The sequence below is a fragment of the Gopherus evgoodei genome, chromosome 7, assembly GCF_007399415.2.
Source record: "Gopherus evgoodei ecotype Sinaloan lineage chromosome 7, rGopEvg1_v1.p, whole genome shotgun sequence".
NCBI classification, from domain to species: Eukaryota; Metazoa; Chordata; order Testudines; family Testudinidae; genus Gopherus; species Gopherus evgoodei.
In genome coordinates, this window is record NC_044328.1 from 99,685,589 (window position 1) to 99,695,903 (window position 10,315).

A 10,315-nucleotide genomic window follows, 5' to 3' on the forward strand; every position below is an offset into this window, starting at 1 on the left:
CATCCATGTTGGCGCTGTGAATCAGTCTGGAAGAAAGTCTGTGATCATCCTGAGTTTTCAAAAAAAATCTGCAAGGTTTTTTTTTTTTCTTTTTGTTGTTGCGTGGCGGGGGGTTGGCCTGTGTTCCTCCCAAATCCCTATAGCGCCCCCCCACACCCCCTTCTCCGCAGCAGACTTCAGCAAAGCAGCACCCAGAGCGGAGAGGCCAAGGGAACAACAGGCCACAGGGACCCCCAAAATACACACACACACAACCAATAAATAGCAGGCAACAGCCCTCTCCACTGCACACACACGCAGAGATTGGTCTTGGGGTAAAAACTGGCCCCTCTCCTCAGCCCTCTATCAATGGGCACCTGGGGGCACAAGTGGGCAGAATGGGCATTGATGCCCTGGTATCTGGCCCCCAGGCCTGGCCTGTTGGAAGCCCGTCCATCCGTCCAGTTATTGCACACGCTCCCCTCCCCTCCCCGCCCTGAGATGGGTGGCCTGGCCCAGCCCAGGCCCCCCTCACACCTCGGTCTCCACTCCAGTGAGCTTGAGCTTGGGGGTGAGGATGCGGGGTGTGACCCCTGCGTTGAGATCCATCTCGAACTCCAGCAGCTGCCCCATGAAGTTGAGGTTGGGTGAGATGATGGGGCGTTTGCCTTTGACGTACTTGTAGGCGTCGCTCATGGTCATCAGCGTGTGCTTCATCAGGTAGGCGATGACGATGGTGGCTGAGCGCGAGACACCTGCCTGGCAGTGGATCAGCACACCCTTACCCCGCTCGTGTGCCTCCTCTGGGGGAAGGGGACAGATGGCGGGTCAGCGCCTCCTACCAGTCCAGCCCTGTACGCAGCCCTGCACCAAACCCCCTCCAGCCCCCATTATCCTCAGCACCACCAGCGCAGCTACCCTGTCCTTTGCACCCTCAACCCCCTGCATATCCCAACCCTCTATCCAATCCCCTGCATCCCCACTATGCCCAGCACCCCCAACCCCCGCATACCCCAACTCTCTACTCAATCCCCTGCACCCCTACTATGCCCAGCACCCCCAACCCTCCACATATCCCAACCCTCTACCCAATCCCCTACACCCCGACTGTGCCTAGCACCCCTAAGCTCCTGCATACCCCCAACCTTCTGCCCAATCTCTTGAACCCCTGACTCTGCCCTGCACCCCCAACCTTGCTATCCAATCCCCTGAACCCTCCACTATGCCCACCACCCCCAGCCACTGCATCCCAACCCTCTAGTCTATCCTCTGCACCACCACTATGCCCAGCACCCTAACCCCCTGCATACCCCAATCCTCTACCCAATCCCCTGAATGCTCCACTATGCCCTGCACCCCCAACTCTGCTACCCAATCCCTCGCACCCCCACTATGCCCTGCACCCCCAACCAGGGCCGGTGCAAGGAAGTTTCGCGCCCTAGGCGAAATTTCCACCTTGCACCCTCCCCAGCTAACCCCGCACCCCCCCATGGCAGCTATCTCAGCCCCCACCCGGGGAGCCCCCCTCGCAGCAGCTACCCCCCCACCGTGACAGCTAACCCCTCTCCCCCCCATCCTCCCATGGCAGCTAACCCTGCCTGGGGAGACTTCCCCCCACCCCCCTGCCAAAGCTAACCCTGCCTGGGGCCACCCCCCCGCCAAAGCTAACCCTGCCTGGGGAGACTCCACCCCCTTCCGCCAAAGCTAACCCTGCCTGGGCAGACTCCGCCCCCCTCCGCCAAAGCTAACCCTGCCTGGGGAGACTCCGCCCCCCTCCGCCAAAGCTAACCCTGCCTGGGGAGACTTCCCCCCACCCCCTTCCCAAAGCTAACCCTGCCTGGGGAGACTCCGCCCCCCTCTGCCAAAGCTAACCCTGCCTGGGTAGCCCGCCCCAGCTCACCTCGGCTCTGCCTCCTCCACTGAGCACACCAGCGCTGCTCTAATTCTCCTCCCCGCCCAGGCTTGCGGCGCTGATTGGAGGAGACTTAGAGCAGGGCTGTGTGCTCAGCAGAGGAGGCAGAGTGCAGGTGAGCTGGGGCAGGGAGCTGTTCCCCTGTGCGCCTCCCCCGCATTACTGCGGGCACCCCTCCCCGCGTGCCCCCTCACCCAGCTCACCTCCACCTCCTCGCTTGAGGGGGCTTTTAGGCACCCCCAACCACTAGGCGCCCTAGGCGGCCACCTAGTTTGCCTAAATGGTTGCACCAGCCCTGCCCCCAATCCTGCTACCCAACCCCCAGCACCCCCCACTATGCCCAGCACCCCCAAGCTCCTGCACCCCCACTATGCCCAGCACCCCCAAACCCCTGAATGCCCCCAACCCTGTACCCAATCCCCTGCATTCCCCCAGCCCTGCTGTGCCCCCTCACATGCTGGCCCATCTCCTCAGGCTGCGGGGGTGGGGGTGGGGAGCGGCACAGTGTTCAGGGTGGGTGCAGCCTCCTGTCCCCAACCCTCTCTACTCCTGGGGACACCACCCCAGCCCCCCTCCCCGCTCCCGAGCTGCCCCCCATACCAATGAACTCGAAGGCCTCCTCGAAGTACTGGCGCAGGTCCTGGCGGCTGTTGTCGGTGGCAGGCAGGCGCTTGTAGTGCAGGTGCCCACTCTGGGCGTGGTAGAGGGGCAGATGCGTGGTGACGTTCAGCACATGGCCCACGTTGAGGCTCAGCATCCGCTCCAGGTCCTGCGCGTCGCGCTCATTGCCCAGGAACAGGAAGGGCAGGATGGGGCTCAGCTCGGCGCTCTCCAGGTCAGGGGTGAGGGGTGGCCCCCCAGGGTCCCCATCCACTCCCTCCAGGACCCCCACAGCTTCCTCTAGCGACTCTGACGGCGGCACTGCCACACTCCCTGCAGGCAACAGCTCAACATCACAGGGGGCATATGGACCCACACTCAGTCCTGCGCCTGTCCTGAACCCCCTAAACTCAGACCCTGGCCTGTCAACCCCCACACTCAGACCTGCCTCTGGCCTGAATCTCCCAAACTCAAACCTTCCTTTGGCCTCAACCCCTCAAATTCAGACTTGCCTCTGGCCTGTACCCCCTAAAGTCAGACCGCTGAGAGCCCCCTGCCTGTGAACCCCCCAGTCTCAGAAGCCCCCCAGCTGATGCCTCAGATTCAGACTGGCCAAAATTCAGAGCCCCCCAGCCTGTAAATCACCAAACTCAGAACCCCTCTGGCCTGAGGCCCCAAATCCAGATTCTCTCCGCCTGACTCCCCACTCTGACCACCCACACCCAGCCTTCCCCAGCTGAAACCATCCCTTGAGAACTCCTGAAACTCAGCCTCTCCTACTCTGCCCTGAACCCCAGACTAGAAACTCACCCCAGACCCTCTAGCTCACACTCTCCCAGCCCAAGAGCTCCGTGGTTTATGAATCCCTCAAAATCAGGGGAGCCCCTTGGCCTGAGCTTCCAAATTCCAGCCCTGCCTCATAACTCAGCTCAAATTACAGCCCTGGAACCTTCAACCCAGCCGGATTGCAAACCTCCTCTACCCCAACCTTCAGCACCTCAGTCCCCCCAGCCCTGAACCCTCACCCCAAGCACACCATGCACCCCAGTTCCTGACCTTTGACCCCAAAGACTCCAAACACTGACCTTCAAGCTCTGAACTACCCCCACCCAGACTAACCCCCAATCTCTGACCTTCTCCCCACAACCCTTCTCTCCAAATTCTGAGCTGCACAAGGGGGGTAGAGAAAATGTCACCATTTCCCTGTTCTATTGACCGCCCTCCCCCAGGGCTGGCACCACCCACGCGTACCCCGACTCTGCAGCCTGCAAGCGCTGCTGGGCTGGGCTGGGGGTGCAGCCAGCGCCCTAAGGCCAGCTGGATAAAATGTGGTTGAGTCTCTCTGTGGGCCCGAACTGGGGTGGAGGAAGGGGGGAAATTTGGGGGGAAGGGACAGGGAAGGAAGATGCTGGAGGGAGAGACATGTATGATAGGGGGAGTCTGGGTGGAAGGGCCAATGGAACTAGGGGAGCTGGGGGGATTGTAGCAGCTCAATGCCTGGCTCCCATCACAAATGGGGGTCACAGTTTTGTCCAATGGCTGTCAGTGCCCCAGCAGGGAGTGGAGGAGGGGCAGTGAAAGGAGTGATGTCATGTAACCAGCTGGGTTGAGATCAATCCCGTTCAACAGGCTCAGAACAGGGGGGCGGGGCGGGGCGGGGAGGGGGGAGCTTGGGCCAGCTGCACTGGCCCCCCCACCCCTTAACTCTGCCATCTGTTCCCTATGGATCCTGCTGGGATGAGGTCAGAGGGTCCTGTGCTGGGGGATGAGGGGAGGCCATGGGAGGGGCAATACAAGGCTAGGGGGCGGGAAGGGAAGGCAGGGCACACTGTGCAGGAGCTGGAGGGTCTGGGACTGCAAGGAGTCTGGGGGTCAAGCCTGGGAGAGGGGAGGGTGCACTGGGAGGGGTGAGTCCTGGAGATCAGGGTGCACTGCAAGGGGTCTTGGCTTGAGGGGATGGGGGGGAAAATCTCTCCCCAGCCCTAAGAATCTCTGTGAGAAGCCCTGTCAGGTCTCAGCCAGGACAGGCGTGCTTGAGAAGACAGGTTCTCTCTCCTCCCCTCTGTGCACCCACCCTCTGTCCATCCGCCCCCCTATCCAACCCCCTGCATGCCCACCAGAGCCTGCCACCTCACGCCCCCTTGGTACCGCCATCGCCACATGCCCACCTACCTCTCCTGCTCTCCACCTCCTTACTGAGCGAGTCCAGCACCAGGTGGAGGTTCTGGGCGGGCAGGGTTTTGGGGGGCTCGGGAGGGGCCGGAGGGGCAGGGGGCTCGCCCACTGCAGCACAGCAGCCGTTCTGCTGCTCCTTGGGCCAGAGGCGCTGCAGGGAGTCGTGGGGGTCCTTGGAGGCCATGAAGTCCAGCATGGCCAGTTTGCCCTGCTGGAGGTGCCGCCTGCCGGCCGCATCCGAGACACTGAAGTGCATGGTGCCCTGCAGCTGGCTCTTGGTGTACTGCATCAGGTTGCGGCAATCCAGGATCAGCGGCGCCCCCTGCTGCTGGGTGCGGGAATGGCTCATCTTCTTGGCCAGCTCTTCAGGCCAGATGGTGCGCACGCTGTAGTCATCCTCGTCATAGCTGGAGGAGGGTGAGCTCCTGGCTTGGGGGTCGTAGGCTACGATGGGGTCACTGCTGCAGAAGCTGCAGGAGGAGCTGACCGACTTAACTGAGGGGTTGCATGCCAGGCAGGCCAGGGACTTGAGGGCTGACGGGGTGCAGGGCAAGCACCCCAGCTTCTTGACCGAGGGCGGGGAGCAGCTGAGGGAAGCCAGACTGGAGCGGCATGACAGGCACCCCAGGGAGCGCAGCCCTGGCTTGGGGCTGGTGTCATCACAGCGCATCAAGCGCCAGCAGCCCCGGCAGCCACCTTTCAGGGGGTGCATGGTGCCTGCTCCGGGGCTGGAGAGGCAGGAGGAAGCGGGTGACGGGGGGTCCCTCCTGGCTGGCCGCGAGTTTTCCTTAAAGCAGCGCTTCTTAAGCTTGGCTTGAGGCAGCAGCACCTTGAGCTCCGGCCCCCCGCAGGACCTGCTGCCGCCCTGGTGGAGGTCAAGCTGCAGGGAGAGGTTGTGCTCCCGTGCCCGGCTCTGCACGGCCCCCACCGTCAACTTGATGTCGATGGTGTGGGAGTGAGGGGGTGGGAGGCAGGCCTGGGGCTCCTGATAGAGTGGGGCAGCCCCGATTCGGTCCTTAGGGAGTGGGTGGCTCGGGGGTCTCCGTGCCCGGGGTGACAGGAGCTGCTTGTCGGCAGGGAAGCTGTGATTGAGGCGCAAAGCCAAGGTCTTGGGGCGCTGGAGGACGGAGAGGCGGTCTTCCAGGGGTGAGGGAGGCATTGGGAAGGATGACCTGCAGAGAGAGGGGAGAGAGGGTCAGGAGGGTGTGGGATACTAAGGGGCACAGAGGGGTAGTCCCCACACCAGTGGTCCTCTCCACATGCCAGCCAAGCTGTGCCTCCCTGCACACACACACACCCTGCTAGGGACACCAGGGCTGAGACCCAGCAAACTCATTTCACACCCTCCCAAAAGCGTTTTAACCCTTCATGCTCTAGCTCTGATATTTCAGGTGAGGTCCAGTCATTGCAGCCAGGGTCAGGGGGTGGAGCACTAGAGTCCTGGCTCCCTATTGGCTTTGCAGTTAAATAGTCCTCCTCCCCCACCCCCGGTGCCTGCATCCCACTGCTGGGAGGGGGATCCCTATACAAACCATAGCAACGGGGGGGAGCAAGAGCAGCTGAGTTGGGGGGTGCTCTGGGCAGCCCTCCTGGTTCAAGCTTCTGGTTGCAGATTCCACCCCTCCCCCATTTTGGTGCCTTATCAGTTCCAAGCACCCCATGCTCCCCTGAGGCTGAATCAGATTCAAAGAGGCCAATTCGTCTCTGTTCTCTGCCCCAGCAGAGATTAACCCCCCATCCCCTATGCCTTGGTGGGCTCCAGCTACCGGCAGCCCCACATCACACACGTGGCCGGGGTACAGGGCTCCTGGGGGGAAGCGTATCCCACTGGGGCCATGAAGGAATCATGTGGGAAATTACACTCTGTGGCCCCCCAACACCAGCACTCCATCCCCCATCCTCACATAGCCCCTCCCCCCATTTCCTGCCCCCATGGCGACTCTGACCTCCCCCTACTCCTCTCTTTGTCTCCCAGTGAGGGTCCATGCCCCATCTCCCCTTCCATTCTGACCCCCTCTCCAGCCCCGCCCACATCTGTGATGGTGTCTGCTTTCCCCACAACCCCCTGCCTTGTGTCAGCATTCCCCTGTGACTCTGTCCCCCATCTGGCCAGCCCTGAAGCACTCCCCATGCTCCCCCAGGACAGCAGCTGTGCTCTAAAGCGGGTTGACAGAGCCGGCTACTCCCATCAGCGCCTCTGGCAGCAGGGGGAATGTGAGGGACAGAACTGCAGAACGGGGGGGAGGGGTTCCCCCCCACTAGAGAGGAGTGTCTGTGCCCTTCTAGCCTGGGATCTTTCCCCAACAGACCAGGGGCTATCGAGGGCTGCAGGGTCTGGGCTGAGCTACTCTTAAGGTCACCCACGTGCATCCACATAAGGGGAAAGCCATGCACAGTTGCAGCTCTACATAGGCCTCTGGGCTTACACACTCCTGCACACTCAGCCACACGCATACACAGATGCACTCTCACATGCTCTCCAGCACACGCACTCAGACACACACACGTGCACAGATGCACATTTGTGTGCACATTCATCTCCATGCACGCACATGCCTATGTGAAGTCAAACTCACATACACCCCTGGCACTCACCCCCATGCACACTCACATTTGTACTCATGGACATGTGTGCTCACATTAGTGCCTGCTCATGCCAGGGCACACACTCATACTGGTGCACACCCACCTCAGTGCATGCATAGGCACTTACATCAGAGCATACAAACTGGTGTATGTTCATCCCAGTGCACGCCCATGCACATCCTACTGGTGCATGCTCACCCCAATGCATGCCCACATGCTCTGCTCTTTAGCTGGTGAGTCCAGGTCCCTGGGGCAACATGTTTAGTCCCTCTCTGAAAAGCAAAATCATGAAACCTCTAAAAATACCCAGCTGAGCTCAGGGGCTGGCAGCGCCCAACAGGGGCTCGTGCTTCCTCAGGTTACCACCCGGGGGTGAGCTCACCAGCTGGCCCCAGAAATGCTGTGCTGGGCAGAGTGAGGAGGGAGGGCAGGGGAACTGTTCAGACAGCTGTCCCCATCTCTGTCACCAGGGGGCAGCCCTAGTGCCATGAACCAAAGCACCCCCAGCTCTTGGGGACAGGGGGCTGTATCCTTGGCCACCCCATCTCCCAGTATGTGATACCCATTGCCAGCCAATCAGCAGTAAAGATTCCCTGTGGATTCTGCCTGGTTGGGGAGAGGGCTGTTCTTCCACCTGCAGAAATTCTGATTGGCTAGCGACCAGACTGCTTTTCTAGCTGGGGGTGGTGGAAGGGACAGGGGCAATGCTGCTTAGCTGCTCCTGCCCCTCTGCCCCCCACCCCACCTTCCTGCTACAGTCTCCTCCTGTCCCTAGACCCCCCTCCAGCTCCTGTCCCCATGTCTCTCCTCCTACTCACTTACCCTCCCCTCCCCTCTCCCTGCACACACACCCATAGTAGAGTTACAGCCCCAATCCCATAGGGTGGGTGTACCCTCTCCCACATTTTGCCCCATTCTAAACAGAGAAATAATCCCAGTGCTGGGAGCACGTGGCTCTTTGGTGGGCAGCTGCCTGCTTCTGATGGAGAGGTTGGGGGTAATTAACAGGAGCATAAGGTGGTTGGGTGTCTGTGTGTGTCAGGACAGGCATGTGTGTGTATACGCATGCTGAGCTGGCTGCATGGGCACATCATGGGGGGAGAGGGAGTGTGCACTGTGGGATATGTACCTATGCAAGCTTTTGTATGTTGTGTGTGCACTTTTTCTGCGTGCTATGGTGCAAGCATGCACCAATGCGAGGGTGCATCTGTGTGCAAGCTTTGGCATGCTGAGTTGTGCAAGTCTGTGTTTGTGCACTTGTGCCTGATGTGGTGAATGTGTATTCTGGTAGGCGCGTGCATTTTGCAAGCTTTGGCGTGTTGTGGAGGGTGTGTTGTGGTAAGCATGTGTTGTGGTTGGTAAGGGTGTGTGTGCAAGCTTTGCAAGTTAGGGTGGGTGTCTATTTGTGTATATCTGAGCATAGGTGTGTGCGTCTGTGTGTGTGTCACAGCATAGGTGAGTGCAATCATGCATGTTCCTCCAGCAGTCATTGTCATGCTCATGCACACACATGTGGGGGTGGGGGTGTAAAGCCCAGGAGCTCATTGGCCAACCTCAGGAGTGCCACCAGTAACTTCCCCCCTGAGCCCCTGAATATGCTATCACAACCCAAAAATAACCCCTTGTGTCACTGCAGCGCTGAGCATAGAGTGGGCACAAGGTCCCACGGGCCTCCCAGCTCCCTGTAAGGTAAGGTCACAGCCAGCCAGACTGACAATACCCCCACTCCCACCATGGCACTGAGCCATGAACCCAGTTACCTGCTGCAGCGGCAGGATCCCACTCAGCCCCCTCCAAGGCCTGACATCACACTTGTCCTGCACCCCCAGCCTGGCATTGCCTCCCATCCCCCCAGCCTGGCATTCCTCCCCATCTCCCCATCACGGCATCATCCCCTCCAGTCTGGCATTGTCCCCATCTCTCCAACATGGCATCATCCCCTCCAGCCTGGCATTGCCCCCCATTTCCCCAACATGGCATCACCCCCTCCAGCCTGGCATTGCCCCCCATTTCCCCGACATGGCATCACCCCCGCTTGTCCTGGCATCACGGTTCTGTATCCTCCCCCAGCCTGGCATTCCCTGCCCGGAGTGGGAGCCCGTCTGTCACCCATGATCGCGGCTCCAGCCTTCCCCTCCCACGCGCCCCAAAGCTCTGCCGTAACAAGCCGTTCTGCCAGCCACCACAAGCTCTGCTGGGTGTCCCCGCTCCCACTCCCCTCTTTCCCGTGTCCCCCCCGTTCAGACAGCAGGATACCCCCACCCCGCCATTCTGGCAGCAAGTCACCACCTCTGACAGCTTAACCCTTCCCTGGTTCCAACCGGTCCCCTGTCCCAGCTTCCTTCATTAGCGCCCGGCGCCCCCGCTCCAGATGTGCGCCTCCCCCAATGAGCTGTATTACAATACATCCCCAAGCTGCTACCATGCTAGGAACCCCTACGCTGGGGGGTCACCACTTTCGGGGATGTCTCCTCTCTCTCTCTCTCTCTCCGCGCACACACACACACACACACACGCCTCTACCCCTACCTCCAAATCTTTGCACCCTTGCCCACAAAGCGCTGCGCCCTTCCCCCACATGTTCGCACCCCGGACCCCTTGAGCCAGCCAGGTGTTTGCCTCCCTTTGCCCAGAACGCTCCCCTTCCCAAAACAAATCCCCCGGGGAGAAGCAGCCCCCGTGCCAAGCCCCTAGCACCACTGAGTGCCAGTCAGAGGCCCCTCATGTCCCCAGGGGTGAGGGGGTACAGGATACCCAGCCACCCTCTTACCTGCATCAGATCCCTATGCTGTAGCTTATGCCCATGTGAGTGGAGGTTAGGGGGGTCCTTGGAAGCCAGCCTCTGCGTCCCCCCAATGCCCAGGCAAATTCCACCCCCCGGGTTGTCTATTTACTTCCCCCACCCCCACCCCTATCTGGTGCTGAAGCCTTGCTTTGATGGGAAGGGGGAGCAGGAGGCGGGGCTATGAGGGTGACATCATCTGTAGCCAATGAGAGCGAGCCCGGATCTCCGGGATGGTGAGGGACCGGGACACGTGACCCAAGCTGGCTTCATTGTGAAAG

General features: G+C 60.7%; 1 protein-coding gene across 3 annotated transcripts; it reads right to left on the reverse strand.

Moving 5' to 3' along the window:
- Nucleotides 1-88: 88 nt before the first annotated feature.
- LOC115654792 (dual specificity protein phosphatase 10-like) lies at nt 89-10,105 on the reverse strand. 3 transcript variants are annotated; one of them, XM_030569570.1, is made up of 5 exons: nt 10,023-10,087; nt 7,380-7,524; nt 4,664-5,838; nt 2,492-2,824; nt 89-782 (listed from the first exon to the last, which is right to left on the reverse strand). In XM_030569570.1, coding segments are annotated over exons 2-5 (1,782 nt in total). In that variant the 5' UTR covers nt 7,382-7,524; nt 10,023-10,087; the 3' UTR covers nt 89-510. The 3 variants fall into 3 exon arrangements, with proteins under 3 accessions (XP_030425430.1, XP_030425431.1, XP_030425432.1); XM_030569571.1 differs by lacking the exon at nt 7,380-7,524 and having other exon boundaries at nt 10,023-10,105; XM_030569572.1 differs by lacking the exons at nt 7,380-7,524; nt 10,023-10,087 and adding an exon at nt 9,013-9,069.
- Nucleotides 10,106-10,315: the final 210 nt, after the last annotated feature.